We start from the raw sequence: 21,272 nt of genomic DNA, 5'->3' as shown, positions 1-21,272 counted from the left end.
ATCTAGAAGCACAAAAAGTGTTTCAAGAAAGAGAAAATATAAATAATATTAACATTAATAAATAAATAATTAATAACTTATAAACATTCTCCTATTTTTAAGGCATAATATAAAGGTGTTTTTCGTTAAGTTCAAAGTTGTGTTTCAAAAATATTCGACATTCAAGAAAGAGTGAATTGTGTGTGATTTCGAAATCGCTGATGCGTGCCCATTTAGTTGTTGCGAAAACAGTAAAGTGCCTCAAAGAAAATGATTAAATCTGGTAAGCAAAAGGCTTGCATCGAAATGACGGGATCAAAGTTGAAAATAAGAACAAATACTCTGGAGCAGTCGAATGTTAAGGAGTCAAATTTAAATGAAAAGAAACTAGGCTACGATGAAACTCAACTTGGGGGAAATATATTAATCGGAAATTATGATGTAAGTGTTGGATAAAAAAATAAGAAAACTGCTTTTATGGATATTGAGTAATTTCACGGTCTGTTGCATTTTCTTGCTACATCTGTAGTTTTTATTTGACTCAAAAGTTAGCAATTGCATTATCCTTTCTTACATAATATAAAAAGTAATTTAACGAATAAGAAGTCCATTATTTTTCCAATATACGGCTTTAGTAATCTAAATATTTCTCGCGTTCTATAAGAGCGATTGTGTTATGGTAAACTTCATTTCACAATTTTTTGATTGGTTGACTCAGTTTTGTTTGCTACCACCAAAGAGAAAATACGCCATGTATTACATCTTTTCTGATAAAAGTGAAAATGCAATCCAAGTGGCTGAAAACGTGAATAGCGTTTATGGTTCTGATTCTGTTGTAGACATTCATGTGCAATTTGGGCTTCGTCGATTTCGTTCTAGTAATTTTGATGACAAGCATGCACAACACTCTGGAAGGTCAAGTGCCGAAAATATCGATGATAATATAATAGAAATCGTCTGTTTCGATTGCCCATGAGCTAAATATTGCACAAAAATCCGTTTGGAGTCATTTAAATTTTCCTCGAAAGGAGAAGCATAAGAAAATCGACTATCTCAGTTTTTTTGCCAATAGAATCGAGGGTTTATAATGTATAAGAGTGACATTATGAAATTACTTTCAAACAAATATGAATATAATATATATGTATGTTCGGATGCAACCGAACATTTTATATTCTTGACACTTTTAATAATCAAAGCCAGAGATATACTTTATGGTGTAAAACGTCGGCGTGAGAATCAAAATCCAAGCAATTTTATATATACATATACTATATACTACTGTGATCAAATTGAAACGTGAATTTTGTCCATTTCATTTTCTTCAAAGTAATCCCCTCCCGCTGCAATACACTTATGCCTTTTCCAGTCATCATAGCACTGAGCCTTCTTCGATTCAGCTTTTATATGCTCAATTGATACAAACCGGTGTCCTTGGAGTGGTCATGTGAATTTGTTGAATAGCCAGAAATTACACGAAGGTAAATTAGGCGCATGCGATAGTTGCGACGCGATATTAGTTGAAAATGTGGCTAAATGATCTCAAATACTAATTATATTTTGACGTATAGATGTCGCTAACAGTACTACCAACTTACAGAAAATATGTACTTATCGATTCGAAAAACACGCGAAGTATAAATTTAAAATTCACCTTTCAATTTGATCACAGTAGTATATTATACTACTGGAAGTTACTGTCAGTCACATTTATGTCAAATTTCATGTCAAAATATTCATTAGTGTTTGAAATACGTGTCGTTTTGTGAGCGGCTAAAAGTGAGTTTTTCGTTTTTTGCGATGTCGAAATTTGTTGAGCAAAGAATTTGCATTAAATTTTGTTTACGGAATCAATTTTCTGCTGCGGATACGTTGAGGATGATGCAGAAAGCCTTTGGTGATGAGGCTATGTCTAAAAAAATGTTTACAAGTGGTATAGTGAGTTCCAAGCCGGCCGTGAACGTGTCGAAGACGAAGAGCGACCATCAACCTCAACCGACGAAGCTCACGTTCAATAAATCAAAGATTTGGTGTTGAAAAACCGTCGATTAACAATTAGAGACCTTGCTGATGAAGTTGGCATATCGAAAGGCTCAGCCAATACCATTTTGAAGGATGTTTTGGGCCTCAAGCGCGTCAAATCTCGACTGGTACCGAAAACATTGAATTTTTTGGAAAAAAGGCGTCGCGTTGAAGTGTGTGAAACGATGCTTTCCGACTACCAGGGTGTCATGAAACGCATTATAACTGGCGATGAGACTTGGATCTATGCTTACGACCCCAAAACAACCGATCAATCGAGCGAATATCGTGCGAAAAGAGAGCCGAGACCAAATAAATCGCGCCAAAGTCGCTCAAAAATCAAGGTCATGTTGACTGTTTTCTTCGATTATCGTGGTGTTGTGCATTATGAATTCCTTCCAACCGGTCAAACAGTCAACAAGGAATATTATTTGAACGTTATGCGTCGTTTGCGTAACGCTATCCGTCTAAAAAGGCCGGAATTGTGGAAATACAATTCTTGGTTTTTACACCACGATAATGCACCATCCCATACTGCCCTCGTAATTCGTGATCATTTCGCCAAAAACTCAACCCATATCGTTCCGCAACCACCGTATTCACCTGATCTGGCACCGTGCGACTTCTGGCTGTTCACCAAGCTCAAAAGACCGCTCCGGGGACACCGTTTTTATACGATAGGGGAGATTCAACCCGCAGCGAAGACGGAACTGAAGGTTATCCCGGAAAGTGACTACAACCAGTGTTTCGAAGATTGGAAAATCCGTTGGCATAAGTGCATTGCATCGGGAGGGGATTACTTTGAAGGGGATGAAATTGATTTGGAAGAATAAAAAAAGAATTTTCAAAATAAATACAATGTCACCTTATTTTTTGGGCACAGGTAGCATATGGAAGTCGGGGTAGCATCGGCCAGATTTTATCTATTTTTCCCAATACCGCATGCTATTAACATGTCATATACTAAAAACCAATCATATAAAGTAAAGACAGGCGGTAAGTAAAGTTTTCAGTCAAATTTATCTACTTTAAGCACAAAGATACACTGTTATGAGTAAAACACGCTCTCTCATTTTCATTGAGATAACTCATATATTGGCCGATATATGCGGTACAAAGTCACCCGGTAGTTCGATTATCTTTATACTAGGTATATGGGGACTAAGGGAAGTATTGGTCTGATTGAACCCATTTTTGACATGAAGATATACCATTATCAGAAAAGTACTATCTCTGAACTTCAATTACATATCTCACACATTCACCGATATTTTCGATCAAAAGTCAGCTATAGGTACTGGGGTCCTAATATTTGGTACCTAAGGGCTTGAAGAGTTTCTGTTGGATTAAAAAAATTTGTAGTCATAAGGTAGCATACACTAAAGGCATTATTCGTGCAAAGTTTAATGCCGTTATAATAATTGCTTCTTGATTTGTGTACTGGAAAGTAAAAGAATCAAGTGGATTTTGCTATATGGGAAGCTGGCGTGGTTATTGTCCAATTTCGTTTATTTTCACAATATGACATAAGAATGTAAGAAGAATGCCACGTATTAAATTTTGTCGAAATCGGTTTGGTCGGGTCCCGAGATATGAGATTTCACCAAAAAGTGGGCGGTGCCACGCCCATCGTCCAATTTTCACACCAGCTATCATAAAGCCTTCTCATACCATCTTGGAGGTAAAATTTAATGCTTCTGGCGTATTTTATTTACCATTATATGAGCGGGGTTATCCTTCGATGTCATCCATTTTCAGAGTGTTGGTAGGTTAGGTTAGTTTAGATGGCTGATCAGAGATCGCACGTGGACTAATGTAGTCCTTTATGAAGCCATTGAAAATAGAACTACCGTGTTCGGACTTAAAGATCGGCAAAACTGCTTAGTAGCCAATACAAATTTGCAAAGGCGCTTAATTTCTACGCCCTCCAGATTGGTGGGATGTCTGAAGGTATGTGCCCCCAAGCGTCTAAGTCTTGATCTCCCAAAAGCAGGGCAGTCAAGAAGGAAGTGCTGGCTAGTTTCTACCATATCTTCTTCCAAGCAGCTTCTGCATGCGGCGTCCTGTAAGATTCTCAGTCTTACAGCATGTATGTCAATAGGGCAGTGGCCCGTCAAGAGCCCCATCAATAATGAGAGGCTAGCCTTGCTGAGGACAAAGAGATCACTAGATCTCATGCGATCTATCTTGGGCCAAAAGGCTTTTGCAACCGCGCAGGTACTAATGCTGGCCCAGCGCTGACCAAGCAGCCGCGAGGCCCAGCTATCCAGTAGTAGAACACAAGAAGATGCAGGAGCACCGACCCGTCCCATTCTACCGATAACGATTCTAGGGTGCCTTTCCATGCTAGCTCATCAGCTTTGCAGTTACCTGCGATTCCGCTGTGGCCCGGCACAGTGACGCTAGACACTCTCCGACCAACCCTGAACGCACTGTGAATGAGTTCAAGGCTAGTATCGCCGCTCTGCCATCTGAGTGAATGGTCACTTCTCTGAAGGTAGACACTCTCCTGAGCAGCAAATCTGCTGCTACCTTGATGGCTGCAACCTCAGCCTGGAAGACACTGCAATAGTCGGGAAGTCTGAAGCTGGATTTGATAGAGAGCTCCCGACAGTAAACCCCTCCACCACCCTTCCCCCCAAGCTTTGACCCATCCGTAAAGAAGCTTACTGCCCCTCTCACCGAAGGTGGTCCTCTCTACAGCAGTATAGGGCAATCGATGCCTTTTCGGCTCTCTCCTCGATATTCGGCTTCCATGAAAGTTTCTTATCTAGGATGAGCCTTAAATACTTCACTGTATCCGCCGGTTGCAGGCGAATACCTCCCACTTGCGGCAACGGTGCCACAGGAATCTTGTATCTTCTGAAAAATAAAACCATTTCGCTTTTATTTGGATTGATGGCGAGTTCACTTCCGACCGCCCATTTTGTTACAACGCTGAGATATCCCTGCGTCAACTCATACACGGTGCTTAGAAACTTTCCTTTCACCATAAGTGCTACATCGTCTGCATAGGCAAACACCTGACAGCCAAGATCCTCTAGTTTTTTGAGAAGGTCGTTAACGACTAGGATCCATAGAAGACGAGAGAGAACCCCCACTGAGGGGTTCCCCTGCTCACATTCCACCGCACGCTTGCGCTGCCCCATTCTGTTTCGACCACTCTGTCGCACAGAAGACTGAAAATGAGGTGCTTGAGGTTCGATTCAACCCCAAGACCGTCTAGAGCAGTTACGACTGCCTCTGGCAGGACATAGTTGAAAGCTCCCTCAATATCAAGGAAGGTCCCAACAGCGAAGTCCTTAGCCTCAATTGCTTCCTCAAGCCACGACACGATAGTGTGCAGGGCAGTGTCCACTGACCTTCCTTTACGATACGATGTTGCGCTTCTGATAGATAGTCTCTCGGAATGCGCCTTCTTAAATACCAGTCCAGCAGTCTCTCCAAAGTTTTTAGTAAAAAGGAGGAGAGGCTGATGGGCCTGAAATCCTTAGTGTTGGCAGAAGTTCTTATAAGATTTATACTTAGCAAATTTGGTTGTGTGTACATTGGGGGTGCCACGCCCACTTTTTCAAAAAAATTTTGTCCACAGGTGCTCCTTGCTACTGCGATTCTCTGTCCAAATTACAGGTTTATATCTTATTTGAGTGCTTAGTTATGGCATTTTATGTGTTTTCGGTTAATGGCGATTTGTGTTCGTGGCAGTGGTCCGATTACGCCCATCCACGAACTCGAAAATGTTTTTGTACTAAGTAACCCACATACCAAGTTTAATCGAGATATCTCAATTTTTACTCAAGTTACAGCTCGCACGGACGGTCAGACAGACAGTCAACCGGATTTCAACTTTTCTCTTTATCCTGATCCTTTATATATACATATATAACCCTATATCTATAGCGATTAGTTTTAGGTGATACGTAGTGCAATCGTTAGGTAAACAAAGCTATAATACTCTGTATAAAAAAGGCAACATGTTATCAAAAAACAACGGTGCATATTAGACCAAATCGAAATATTCTAAATAGCTGAATAAAACCTAAAATTTAAAGCTAAAATAATGTATGTACGTATTACGGTTTTCAACACAACAGCCTTTTGGTTCAAGTTATGAAATTTGGTATTATGGTTTTAACTCAACCAACAAAAAACATTTTCGGTTGGAGTGTTGACAAACTTTAACTTTCTTGGTATTACGGTTTTCAATTCTGGCCCAATGGGGTTGACTAGAGTATTAAAAAATGTCAATTGCTAAATAGCAGTTAAAGGTAAACCTTAATGAAATTATTTAAAGGAAATATCAAAGAAAATGGGTCAAAAGAACTATTTTATTTATAATTTCAACTATTTTTAATAAGTTATTTTTTGAAGCGTTTTGCTCCTCTTCAGCCATTGGTGTTATATCTACTATGCATTAATACGGATATGGTGTTCAATAAAATTAAACGCAGGTTTTGCAACAACTGTAGATATCGTAGGTTGTTTCTGCCTAAAGTTAAAATCATTTAAAAAGCATTCTTAATAACTACCGACAACAAGAGAATGGAGAATTTTTGTTAACGTTCCTTCATCCTTGTTTAGTAAAAAAAAAAAATTGATTCCTCATTTAAACGAAAATAACTTATAAATCTGCAATAAACATTATTTAAAAGCCATTTAATTGTCTATAAAACTTTGGCTTACTTGGGGTTGGGAAGTTTGAACGGATTTGAGCGATCACGAAGGTTTTTTCTTATGCGCAGCACATCAGTTTTGTCCTAAAATTTTTGTCATCACAATATAAATCAGAATGAATGTCCCTTTTAATAATTATTCATCCTTTCGTGAGCAATAACTACAAGGTGCGTTCCAAAGTAAACAGGACTTTTTGAATCTAGCGCCTCCTGGTGGCGCCATCTATATGTCGAATGGTACGTTAGAATCTGCTATCTTTATCGATTGTCCAGTGAGAATTTCATGACATTTCATAGATTGGAAGTAAAGTTATTGCGTTTTAAGTGTTAGTATGTTTGTGCTATCAGAGCGAAAATGAGCATCGAACAAAGAGCCAACATTAAATTTTAAAATTGGTAAAACTTTTACTGAAACGTTTCAATTGATGAAAGAAGTTATGGCGATGATTGCCTATCCCGTAGCAGAGTGCACGAGTGGTTCCAACGTTTTCAAAGTGGTCGTTAGGACATAAATGGCGATAAACATGTGGGCCAATCAAAATCCGTGATCACCAGAAATTCCATCGAAACTGTGCGTGAATTCATCAAAAATCAGCCGAAATCATGGAAATGGAATTGAACATCTCTAAAACATCGATTTATCGCATTTTGAGCGAACAATTGGGCTTATGAAAGGTGTGTGCACGGTTTGTTCCGCACAAATTGACTGACGACCAAAAATTGCTCAGAATCCAACATTCGATCGACGCTTGTGACCGATTATTTGAAAATTACATTTTAACTGAAGTTGAGTTGCTACAACTTAAATACAACCGAATGGAGTGGAAAACAGCAATAAACGTTTAAGATACTGCTCTAAATGGAATCATTGGGGTTAACCGACCACTTCAGCTATAAATATGAAATCTATGGACTTGGTCTTGGTCACTCCAACTCAAGCATTTTTCTTTCTATATAGGTTTTCAGCTGGTGGTTAACTGCATTAGGCAAGAGTTAGACTAACTTCTTACCTCTGTTAAAAATCTATGGTAATATATGGGTATCATATTACCATCAGTTAACCTGGTAACTCTCTCAACAACATCGAAATATATTTCCTATTAAGTTAATTTGGAAACGCCTCTGTTTCGCCACCACAACTTCTGCAGTAGGATTTTATAATGGATCCCATAAGATAACTCCAAAATTAATTTCTAAATTTATTTTCTTTTTAGTTTTTAAAAGAATTGGAAATCACTGATAATGGCATGGATATACTTGATTTGAGCTCTTTGGCACAACTTGAGACCCTCACTTGCAATCATAACAAATTGAAAGAATTGATAATGAATGGAAAAAGTTTAAAAACAGTAACGGCAAGACACAACAGTAAGTATTATTTATTTTTCAATTTAAGTAGAGAGAAAAGCCGACTATTTAGTAGATCATGTATAAGATCCGGATGCAGCATGTGGTCATTTGTTGTAACATGTAAAAAGATTACCGGCTGCATCATTACAAGTTGACCTAAAAAGAGTAGGTACCGAGTTTTGTGTTATATGCAAAATGTTTTGCTTATTACGGGGACTATAAGGGAGGAATCGGCGACCCATTAATATTTAATTTAAGTTGGTTATCTCCGGATTTGAATCCTTGCGTTCATGTGAATTTATGGAGGAATAATTTTTTTCTTCAATGATGTTAGAATTTCGAATGCCTACTGTAAAAATAATGACTATTGAGGACTATTCGAAAAAACACTCACGAGAAGCAAAAGTTGAAGTTTTCATCGGCGAACCTCGTAATTGCTATTGGGCGCAGTAAAACTAAGACTTTAATGTTATTATCAGAAGTTTTTCTCCGATTCGAGCCTTTTTTCGAAATAGATAAAGATGTTTAACACTGTCTGTTTTAGATTTGTTGTTAGGTTTTCCTGTGTGCAGAACTCGCACCTCAAACCATCTTGGAACGTTTATTTTCCATAACTAAATTTATTCCTCTTTCGCAGATCTTGCTACAATAAAAGCGCTATCACCGCCAACTCATCTTGTAAATATTGACATTTCATACAATGATTTCGAAGAACTACCGGATTGGTTGGGAGCCTGCTATAATTTAGAGAGTTTATATGTCGAACACAACCGTCTCTGGACCATTGACAACATATTCGCTACAGATGGATTTCGTAAATTACATACATTCAGTTTGGCCTACAATCAGCTAACAACCCTGAATATTTCAACACTAATTTTCGGTGCCGTTGGAAATTTATACTTGCAATGCAATAAATTACAAAAATTACCAGACAACTTCTTTGCCATCACGCATAAAACACTGAGACTTCTGAATGTCTCGTGTAATAACTTGTGTGCGGTCGGGGATAGTCAAGACATCAAAGATAACTGGTGCTTGGAAGAGTTATATCTCTCTAATAATAATCTGAATGAGAATATATTCTCCACTTTTGTGCGTGCGAGACAGTTACGCATCATACACGCAGCTTATAATAACATACGTGAACTACCTGAAAATATTATACGAAATTGGACTGATTTAGAGGTGCTCGTCTTATCGGGGAATAAACTACAAAATCTACCTGAAAATATTTGCGTGCTCACGAAATTGGAAGTTTTACGTTTACATTCGAATCTGCTACACACAACGCCAAGTCTTACGAAATTAGCGAATTTGAAAGTTTTGGATTTGGCACACAATCATTTGGATCACGTAAATCTCTTGAGTATTATGCCAAAGAATATAAAATACTTGGATCTGTCATGCAATCTACAATTGCAATTCGACGAGCGACAAGTGCAGATGTGTCAGTCTTTGAAGAAAATGAGCTTTGTGGATGTGAGCGGTAAAAATCGCGCTTGCTTGCCCACAAACAAATTGGCGGAAATGAAAGATAGTAATGTCTTGCGACAGCCCTGGATGACCGGATTTACCGAGACGATTGGGAAATGTCGAAAATTGTTAGTTAAACAAATACGTCTGTGTAATTTCGCTGAAGATGAAGGTCTTTTTGGTATGCTCGAATCGGCCACTCTGGGTGCACTCAACACGACATTCGTTAATTTGGTGCCACAAATATTATTACACGAGCGTAGTGTAAAAGAAACAGCTAAAGAATATATGAAATATACAGTATTGTCGGTCTATCAGCGCTTGGCAAGTGAGAGAGGCTGTGATGATCTGCATATTGCGTTGTGTCACATTGCCAAAGAGAGCGCAGGCTTCAAAGATTATATGAGACCAAAGCGCAGTAAACGTTTCATTTTACGCGTCGCCAGTATTGGTAATATAGAAGCGCATCTTGTGCGTAAAACGTCGACAATTTGCCTGACAGGTGACAGTTATAATACGTCGTTGTCACATGCCGATAATTTTAAGGACTCAGCCAATGCGGTCATCACTGATCCCACAATACACGAAACGTTTTTAAGCAACGACGATGAGTTCTTAGTGCTCTGTAATGCGAACATTTGGCGTGTTATGGATATAGAACGCGTTACACAGGAGATACGACGTGAAGAAAATATAGTTTTAGCTGCCAAACGTTTACAAGATATTGCTCAAAGCTTCGGCGCAGATGAGAATCTGAGCGTTATAATAGTACGTTTCAGATATATCGGCACCGATGTGGATGATCTGTTGAAAGAGCTAAAGCAAACGGTACGCAAGAATCCCATCACACAAAATATGAACTGTGATGATAAGCACTCGATCGGTAGTCAACGTCTAATTGGTCGCTGTTCACCGCGTCAAGTCTTAATGGGCGCAATGCTGAAAAGCGATCGTTCCTCGCCGAGTGGCCAAAGCGATCAAGTGCAAAACTTTCTGAATAAGGGTGTAAACGGCGAGGAATATGCCTTTGCAACCGAACATGTGCTAGAAGAGGACGATGATGAATTGGAAATTTTACATGAAACCGATTCAGTGCTGTCAGAGGAACAATTCAAATGTTGGGAATACATGTTGGAACAAAATACACAACTACTCTTCGACAAAGAACTCAACACAATATCCAAATCGATAACAAAAAATCATAATAGTGAATTGCCGGCGGAACTTAATATCAGTCTGGATAAAAGTGAATATAAGGAGAGTAATTTAATAAAAACTTTTGGCAATCGCTTTATATCGCATAGTTCGCCGCAACTGTTGTACAGTGAAATTAAAAAACCGCTCACAACATTTACACACAAACATCAGGAGAAACGTCAGCAGCAGCGACAACAACAGCAGCAACAGCAGAAACATCAACAGCAAGTATCTTTCCTGTCAAAACACTTCGGCAGCTGTCGTTCATTTCAAACGCAATCCCGTTATAATCTCTTCGAATCGAAAAGTCAAAATTCGGTTAATGTTGGTCTCAACTCGAAGTGGAGTGGTGGCCCCAATGCTGCCTACTTTGGTTCATTACAACGTCTGATGCCATACAATTTGGAGTATGATTTCACAGTTACACAGGATCGCACAGCGTTCAATGAGGAAGATGACGAGTACGATGAACAGGAGGATCGCATGAAAAAATATTGGGGTATAGCGACTACAGAGCTCTAGATGTACATACATATATTATCTATATTTGTATATGTCGTAGGGTGTTCGTATTTCTCTTTATAATTTTAACTGTTAAAGAAATTTTTTTTATGAAATTTATTGTGCTTGAAGCAAAACAAATCTTTGAAAAGGGTTGCCATAATAAAAAGAAAAAGTTACGTCTCACTCTTATATAAGTAATATCCGGTGCATATTTTTCAATTCAATATAACAGTTTTGACAACTGTTTATGTTGCAATTTATATTGACATATAATTTGACATTATACTAATATTATCAACTTAAGCGCTCAACTCGAAATGCATTCCATTCTTTTTGAAATGAAGTCCCTCTACCCGGCGGTGTAAAAATTGTTTATATTTCTTATTGCATTAATTGATTAAGTAGAAGTTTTAATGAATCTCTGATCATAAGTTGATAATATAAAGATGACCTATTGTTACTATTTATAAACTAGGAATGTTCGAGCAAGCAAATAACTGCGGCAATATTGCAACCCTGATGTTTTTTTGCAGATACTCAGCTGATACTTAAACAAATATTTTGCAAATATATTGCGCGGCGTGCAGGTGCATTGAAGAAGTGAAAATTAAGAAGTCTTAAAACTGAATTTTTAATCAATTTAACAGTGGATAACTTGGTGGATAATTAATCTTAAATGCAAAAAAGCAAGGAAACAAAGTTTTTTTCGTAAAAAAGTGGCTTATGACCGAAATTTTAAAGAAGAGGGCAATAGTAAAATCGCAAAACTTCTTAAAACAATTCGATTTTATCCTCCATATATGTATGTATATATTTATCACATTTTCGGATGTCTCGTGAAATACAATGATAATAATTTGTTATAAACAAAAATAAAGAGCGATTTCGCTTGCCTCATTTTTTCCATCATACATTTTGTTGATGCCGATTTTGTCACTTTTGCGCGCAAGAAATGTCAAAATTTGAGTTCCTCGAACGTTTGACATTTGCAAAAGTCGCTACATTTTTGCGTCGAACATGATGCTCTGCAATATTGCCGCAGTGATTGAGACTCGAACATCCCCCTAGTATTACCCTTTTTGAAAATACATTCATTAAGAAATACAATAAAAATAAAAATTAAAATTTGTCTTTATTTCAAATATTTCATCACCATTCGTAACTGAAAAGCTTTATATATAGACCAAACAAAATCTGAATAAAAAAGTTGGTTATAAAACTCGAATGACGTTTATTCAAAAATGAATTATTTGATTTTAATGCTAAATCGCATTTGTCAGATTTGAAATCGAAAGAGTTTAAATGCGTCCAGGAAAAAAAAATTTTATATACTAGTATGTATCTCCATATGTCAATTGAAAGATTTTTCTGACAATTTTTACCATTGTAAAAAAATTAGCAATGAGTTTACTTTAAATATTGAGTTGCAGCCATTTTGGTCAATGGTTTGGGTATGAAGCGTATCAATGCTGTACTTGTACACCCAACTCTTTTTTTACACGGTTTCTTTTTACACGGATTTGAAGTAACACAGTCGAAAAAAACAAATTTTTTTGTAAAAAACTTTTAATCTAGTACGGTTTCAAAATAACTGTCTTGTAATTATCTTTGTTTTTACCACACTTAGCACCATTACTGAAATGAACATATGTACATAGTAGTAACTGGGAAATCAACTTATTCGATAACTCTTACCTACACATTTTGTTCGCATGATATTTACATTGCTGAAATGGATATCTCCAGCCTTGATACCGACTTTAGTTCAGTTCGTCGCAAACAATTGCGCTTGTTATCAAGTAGCGACGAATAATTATGTAGCTATGTAAATATTTTTTCCTTATTTTTATTCTAATTTTTCTGTTCTTAATTCTGGATTAACAGATTTCTTTTATTTCATTTTTCATTTTTCACCTGTATGAATTATTATACCCTGAACAGGGTATATTAAGCTTTGTCACGAAGTTTGTAACAAACAGAAGGAAGCGTCGGAGTCCTTATAAAGTATATATATAAATGATCAGTATGTTGAGCTGAGTCGATTTAGCCATGTCCGTCTGTCTGTCCGTCTGTCCGTCTGTCTGTATATATACAAACTAGTCCCTCAGTTTTTAAGATATCCTTTTGAAATTTTGCAAACGTCATTTTCTCTTCAAGAAGCTGCTCATTTGTCGGAACGGCCGATATCGGACCACTATAACATACAGCTGCCATATGAACTGAACGATCGGAATCAAGTTCTTGTATGGAAAACTTTCACATTTGACAATGTATCTGCACCAAATTTGGTACAGATTATTATCTAAGGCAACAATGTAACCTCCGAAGAAATTGGTCAGATCGGTTAACTATAGCATATAGCTACCATATAAACTGAACGATCGGAATCAAGTTCTTGTATGGAAAACTTTCACATTTGACAATGTATCTTCACCAAATTTGGTATAGATTATTTTCTAAGACAACAATGTAATCTCCGAAGAAATTGTTCAGATCGGTTAACTATAGCATATAGCTGCCATATAAACTGAACGATCGGAATCAAGTTCTTGTAAGGAAAACTTTCACATTTGACAATGTATCTTTACCAAATTTGGTATAGATTATTATCTAAGGCAACAATGTAACCTCCGTAGAAATTAGTCAGATCGGTTAACTATAATATTTTGAATGATCTTCAAGTTTTGTATGGAAAACTTTTACATTTGACAAGATATATTTACGAAATTTGGTATAAATTATTTTCTAAGGCACCAATGTAATATGTGAAGGGTATATTAGCTTCGGTGCAGCCGAAGTTAACGTTTTTTCTTGTTTTTTTTATTTTTTAATGCTCAATAAAATGCCATATGAAGATACAATTTGTTTGCATATCTGAAATTTTATAATTTTCAAAATTTTTTACACGGTTTTTCGAAGTAAATATAGTTCTTTATTTCATCTTACACGGTTTTCAGATGACATGGAATGTATCCCCCATTTTGCTATAGGAAAACGCCTCTTTTTTACATGTTTTTTTACACGGATTTCTGAGGAACGTATCTACCGTGTAAAAAAAGAGTTGGGTGTATAAAAAGACCTGACTGCGCCGTCATTGTGACTGACTTTTTGGATAAATACCTAATGAGTGTACTCGCTCTGTCACCGAAAATTTGACTCTCTGTGACATTTTTCTGTTTTCGAAACCCACTTCACTGCAGGGAACTTTAAAATCGTATTTCACTTTGTATTGGGTAACTTTTAGAATAATTGACTTAAGATATACATACATACTTATAAATAGCTACATCAAAAATCATGTTTTGTAACCTTAGATACTCAGCTAGGTTATTTTAAAATATTTGCGGAATAATTTTAAGAGAGCTTACACACAGAGGTGATTATTTAAAAATGTTATGATTGTTATTTTCGTTATATTTCCAATAATTTTTTGGAATTATTAAGGGAATCTTGGAATAATATTTGTACATAGTTTTGAAATATCGATTGTTTTAGAATTTTAGAAATAAAAATGTATTAGTTTTTGAAATTTGTCATGTAAATAAATATTTTAAGAGAAATCGCAATGTTTATCATTTAATAAAAAATATTAAAAATCAGAATATATAAACTGCAAATTTTTGTGCTAAAATTACTAAACTTACTATTGTATAATGATTAAAATCCAACCCACTGAAAATTGTTGAAAAAAAAAACAATATAAATATTAAAAGCTTGAAATCGTATATATAAATAAAGAAAACAAGCTTAAGAAAAATTTCCATATAAATAATCATAATTATCGAAAAAACGTAATAAAACTAAAGAACTTTAAGTATTTAAATATGTAAAATAAATGTATGTACACAAAATATAAAATAACACTTTTTCAACCTTATAATATATATAAATAAAGAAAACAAGATTAAGAAAAATTCCCATATAAATAATCATAATTATCGAAAAAACGTAATAAAACTAAAGAACTTTAAGTATTTAAATATGTAAAATAAATGTATGTACACAAAATATAAAATAACACTTTTCAACCTTATCACACTAGAAATATACCATACAATACTCATAATATATAATTTTCGGCCGAGTTCGAAAATCACCAAAACTATTTTCGTTTTCTAAATAGTGTCTAATAATGATTTTTTCCAATTAAAAGAAGGTTAATCGCAATAATATTTTATTTATGAAAATCTACTCACCAATTTAAGTATGTAAATGATATAAGGCTAATTAAATTTCCTATTTTCATAAATTATTACCTATTTTTTGCTAATAAGTTAGCTGTAATAATTTGTTCAAACATTGTATCCTTAAATATTTTCTACAATTTAATTATAAAAATTTACTATTTTTTGCAAATTAAAAAAAAAAAACAAGAAAAAACTGTAATTCTGTATCTGTAATGTAGCGTATATATATTTAATAGGGCCACTGAATTAATATAACCTGTTCGGGGTATAAACAACATAAATGCAGAATATTAAGTTTTGTTTTTAAGTAAATAGAAAACTTGAATTTAGCCTACACCATATGCTGTATATGATGTAATTTTCGAAATCACAGTTCCCTTAAACAGAATTGGTTATTTGGTGATATTTCTATTATACAAGCACATTTTTGAAAATCAAGTACAATAAGGTTAGTTGTTTTTTTTTGTTTTTTTATGCGCATATTATCCCTTGTTTCACCTTATTTAAAAAAGTATAAAGAATTTTGCTCGGAAAATGGGTGATCTGGTTTGTGAAACAATATATTAGTAGTTTTAAGTATCTACAAATAAATGTAAAGTTTATTATTTTGTGTGAATGTAGCTAGATATAAAGCTGTATAAAGTAAGTGTTTATAAAAGATATTAAAAAATTTAATTATTGTTATTAATCAATATTACTTAAAGATGTTAATAATTAAAAATATTAATTATTATCAATAATTCTTAAATCAGAAAACTTCAAATTTTTAAAGAAAATAATTAAAAAAATTGTTTATTATTATAAATTAATATACCCAAAAATATAATAATTACTATTAAATTAAGAAAATATTTTTTAATGGTGTGTGTATACATTGTGACAAAAAAGTACCCAGATATTAAAAATAAAACACAAAATATTAAATTCAATACTTATTTTGTTGCCTTCAAAGTAATCGCCACTAGATGTAATGCACTAATGCCATTCATAAGCACTTTTTAGGATGGTCTTCAGCTCCTTCAGCGAATTTTGATTTATCTGCTCGATAGGCTGAAAACGGGTTCCACGGTGCGGCAATTTCAGTTTGGGGAATAAGAAAAAATCAAACGGAGCCAAATCTGGTGATTATTCCGGTGGTTGATCGATGGTATTCATTGTGTTTTTGTCTTTAAAATCGGTCAGAATCGCAATCTTTTTGAAAAAAAAAATTCACTTCTCTCGAGACGAGTCGAGTTTCATACCCAAAATATCCACAAAAACATTCGAACAGACTTGTGAGAGATGTCGAGCTCCCTTACCATCTCTCTAACATTTGCCTGACAATTTTCAAGCACCATATCCCTCACTTTTTAATATTTTCATCAGTTGAAGAGGTCGAAGGTCGTCCAGAATGAGGCAGGTCTTCAAAGATCTCTCGTCCGTCTTTGAAAGCTTTGTACTACTCGTAGGATTGTGTTTTTGATAAAACTGAATCACTCCAAGCATTATCCAATATTCGCAACGATTCCGCAAACGAAATTTGATTAGAAATACCAAATTTGAGACAAATTCTTTGTTCGATATTTTTATACATTTTAAAAATCGCAACGCACTACTGTGGTGTGCAGACTTAAGCAGCTGCTGTATACAAACTGATGACAGATCGCGCTTATATTTGGCATAGTAATTAAGGATAGTCCTACCAACTTAGCAAAATACATTTTTTATACCCTGAACAGGGTATATTAAGTTTGTCACGATGTTTGTAACACCCAGAAAGAAGCGTCGGAGACCCTATAAAGTATATATATAAATGATCAGTATGTTGACCTGAGTCGATTTAACCATGTCCGTCTGTCTGTCTGTCTGTCCGTCCGTCCGTCTGTATATATGCAACTATATATACACTAGTCCCTCAGTTTTTAAGATATCCTTTTGAAATTTTGCAAACGTCATTTTCTCTTCAAGAAGCTGCTCATTTGTCGGAACGGCCGATATCGGACCACTATAACATATAGCTGCCATATAAACTGAACGATCGGAATCAAGTTCTTGTATGGAAAACTTTCTTCTTCTTCTTCTTAATTGGCGTAGACACCGCTTACGCGATTATAGCCGAGTTAACAACAGCGCGCCAGTCGTTTCTTCTTTTCGCTACGTGGCGCCAATTGGATATTCCAAGCGAAGCCAGGTCCTTCTCCACTTGGTCCTTCCAACGGAGTGGAGGTCTTCCTCTTCCTCTGCTTCCCCCGGCGGGTACTGCGTCGAATACTTTCAGAGCTGGAGTGTTTTCGTCCATCCGGACAACATGACCTAGCCAGCGTAGCCGCTGTCTTTTAATTCGCTGAACTATGTCAATGTCGTCGTATATCTCGTACAGCTCATCGTTCCATCGAATGCGATATTCGCCGTGGCCAATACGCAAAGGACCATTAATCTTTCGCAGAATTTTTCTCTCGAAAACTCGTAACGTCGACTCATCGGTTGTTGTCATCGCCCAAGCCTCTGCACCATATAGCAGGACGGGAATTATGAGCGACTTATAGAGTTTGGTTTTTGTTCGTCGAGAGAGGACTTTGCTTCTCAATTGCCTACTTAGTCCGAAGTAGCACCTGTTGGCAAGAGTTATCCTGTGTTGGATTTCTAGGCTGACATTGTTGGTGGTGTTTACGCTGGTTTCAAGATAGACGAAATTATCTACGACTTCAAAGTTATGACTGTCAACAGTGACATGAGAGCCTAGTCGCGAGTGCGACGACTGTTTGTTTGATGACAGGAGATATTTCGTTTTGCCCTCGTTCACTGCCAGACCCATTTTCTGTGCTTCCTTGTCCAGCCTGGTGTTGAGGCCGATGATATCGATATCATCGGCATACGCCAGCAGCTGTACACTCTTATAGAAGATGATACCTTCTCTATTTAGTTCTGCAGCTCGAACTATTGGAAAACTTTCACATTTGACAATGTATCTTCACCAAATTTGGTATAGATTATTTTCTAAGACAACAATGTAATCTCCGAAGAAATTGGTCAGATCGGTTAACTATAGCATATAGCTACCATACAAACTGAACGATCGGAATCAAGTTCTTGTATGGAAAACTTTCACATTTGACTATGTATCTTCACCAAATTTGGTATAGATTATTTTCCAAGGCAACAATGTAATCTCCGAAAAAATTGTTCAGAAATGCACTTGTGAAGGGTATATTAGCTTCGGTGCAGCCGAAGTTAACGTTTTTTCTTGTTTTAAATATCATTTACTCGGTTAATTTAATTACTATTTCCGGGTGATTTTGTGTCATAATTTATTTAACAAAATTTCAACGCAGCACTGAGTCCACATTTCTGCTATGCACACTTTTCCCAGTGCACCCAAAATTACAAACCTTTATTTTTTATACAATTAGGAAAAAAGTAAAAATGCATTATTCTTAACAGTTTTCTTTATTTTTTGTTGTGTGTCAAATAGTTTTTAGGTAATCATGTAGATATAAACATGACATCACTTTCTCGTAAATGATATTTACTAGTTTGTATAAAGCATATGTTTTAATAAATAATTTGCCTATTCTCATTAAGTTTAAATGCTTTCTATTTTACACGAATACCTAATGTTTACTTATATGTATATACAATATTTACATTTATTTATTACGTGGATTTTTATTGTTTCGAACAAATTGTAACACATTTTCCTTGAATTTTGTGGTTTTTTTTACCCATGAACAAATCGAAATCACTTGATTTCTTATGAAGAAATACATAAAAAATTAACATGAATAGTTTTTAAATTAAAATACGGCTTTTTGAGCAATTACATTTTGTTTCAATACTTACATACATACAAAAAACATCTACATATACATTTTTATAAATATACATGTAAAGACATATAGTAATATTAAAATTTACAAAATAAAAATACTGTGTAAATAAATAAGTGTAATAGAGTTTGCCGTAAAATGTGAGAATATGCAATTATACATAAACACACACATGCACATGTATGTACGTATGTACGTATGTATATACATGTATTTATTTAATTAATTTATATAGCAATTAGTATTTAATGTTATAGGATTTTGTGTGTGTATTTGTATTCATGATCATGCTGTTTGGCGCGCCAGTACGAGTAGTTGCGCATTTGCAAGTACTTAAGCAATATGCGTGTGTACGAGTATCAGTAATGAACGCCTGGTGTTTGCGAATTCGGATTCGATGTGTTCCCTGAGTCGCCCAGCCAGGAGTCAGGACTTGGTGGAAAATCAGGATAGCCCTGCTCTGGACTAGAATCATTGCTCAAATCCGAAACTGCACTGCCATGTACGCGATGTGCCTTTGACGCGCTCACATTATTCGATGATGTATTGTGTTCTGTAAATTTAAATAAATACATATGTTTATGAAACTTTTTTGTAATAAATGGTTGTTCATAAACGTTTTGTTTTTGTTTAAATTGTTTAGAAAATAGGTCTTAAAGAAAATTTTGAATTTCTAGCATCAGCGTATAAAGTTGTTGCTCTATTTTCTAGAAAATTGTTGTAGAAATCGGTCGAGCAGGTCCCGAGGTATGGGTTTTCAGCTAACTGAGGATGGTGTCACGCCTATCATCCAAATTGACACTGGTTCCTTAAAAGCCTTCTCTTATCACCACGACTGTAAAATTTATTTATATATTTATCGCACGTTTAGTAGTTTTCAACAAAACCGTTATATTGGAAGTGGGTGGTTAAATTCCGAATTCACCAATTTTCACAGGGTGAGTAGAGATGCCAAAAAGCTATGTCCTCAATTTGGTTATTACAAGTATATACTTATTAGTTTTTCTCTCTCTCTAGTATGGTTGTCCATCTCACTTACATATTAAAATTGGACTCTGACTCGTTTTTTTTGATTTTTTGGCACAATCTTTGCTTATGTTTGTGTGAAGTTTGATTTCAATATGTCAATCACGAGAAAAGTTTGTTTGGAATTTTTTACCACGAAAAAAACTGAACAACGAGTTTGCTCAAAATTTTATGCTTTCAATGGGATCACGGATACGGAATCGTTGAAAATGCTGCGGCAGTGTTTTCGGGCGTCCATTTTATTACGAAGACAACTACTGAATAGCACAAAAAATTCAGACAAATAGCAGAGGATCTTAACATCCCTTGCGGATTGATTTAACACACTTTGGCTAATGTTTTGAGAAAGAAGCGTAACAAAAGAGTTTATGAATATGACATCAAAATCCTCTAAAAATCTAGCGGAAGGCGCTTCAAGAATGAGCTTAAACCGAAAAACAAAATCAATTTCGCAACGATTGTATAGAAAATTCGATAAAGTTTTGGCATGTCGGGTTGAAATTGGATAAACAGGTAACATATCATTTTGGATTAATTACATATAATGTTTTTTACATAATAATTAAAAAATAGTTATATAAAAGAGACTTTGTGAATACGTCGACAAACTATCATCACATGAAATAGACGCCAACCTTTTCGATTTATGGTAGTTGTTTGCTCGATTCGACACTTTCGAAAGACAGCTAATATTCTTTCCATATTTTTTCGATATAATATTAAGCATATAATTTTAAGTGTATTAATTACCTATATTTGTATAAACAATATTATCGGGATATGAACCAAATGAGTGATTGTGCCCCACAGGTGGTGGTGATCGACTAGTAGGATATTGCGGTGGACTGGAACTACCGTGCAAATAAGATCCTCTTATACTATGTGGTGAAGCACCTTCATCTAAACCTAGATTGACCGTACTGTAGCTATCGTTACTTAAATCTAGAAAGAAAAAAAGAAACGAAATAAATATTTTTTATTTTTATAATTATATAAAATACATATACTTTTTTCTATAAGGTTTTACCTCAGATTTTTTCTATTAAAAACAA

At 35.3% G+C, this 21,272-nt stretch overlaps 2 protein-coding genes across 3 annotated transcripts in view; one reads left to right on the top strand and one right to left on the bottom strand.

The window, feature by feature from the left end:
- Positions 1-13,123, top strand: LOC126752543 (protein phosphatase PHLPP-like protein). The gene is made up of 3 exons (XM_050463433.1): positions 1-420; positions 7,889-8,042; positions 8,662-13,123. Exons 1-3 carry the CDS (start codon positions 250-252, stop codon positions 11,217-11,219), a joined length of 2,883 nt encoding a protein of 960 aa, XP_050319390.1. The 5' UTR covers positions 1-249; the 3' UTR covers positions 11,220-13,123.
- Positions 13,124-18,795: 5,672 nt separating this feature from the next.
- LOC126752589 (LIM/homeobox protein Lhx3) overlaps positions 18,796-21,272 on the bottom strand; it is a 95,171-nt gene continuing 92,694 nt past the window's right edge. For both annotated transcript variants that reach the window (XM_050463514.1, XM_050463515.1), the window contains 2 exons: positions 20,971-21,162; positions 18,796-19,747 (listed from right to left, as the gene is read on the bottom strand). In XM_050463514.1, coding sequence (XP_050319471.1) covers positions 19,554-19,747; positions 20,971-21,162 — 386 coding nt within the window. In that variant the 3' untranslated portion in view covers positions 18,796-19,553. The remainder of the gene's footprint in view (positions 19,748-20,970; positions 21,163-21,272) is intronic.

Source organism: Bactrocera neohumeralis, chromosome 3 (assembly GCF_024586455.1).
Source record: "Bactrocera neohumeralis isolate Rockhampton chromosome 3, APGP_CSIRO_Bneo_wtdbg2-racon-allhic-juicebox.fasta_v2, whole genome shotgun sequence".
In the NCBI taxonomy this organism is placed as follows: Eukaryota; Metazoa; Arthropoda; class Insecta; order Diptera; family Tephritidae; genus Bactrocera; species Bactrocera neohumeralis.
This window is presented reverse-complemented; position numbering and strand designations above follow the sequence as displayed.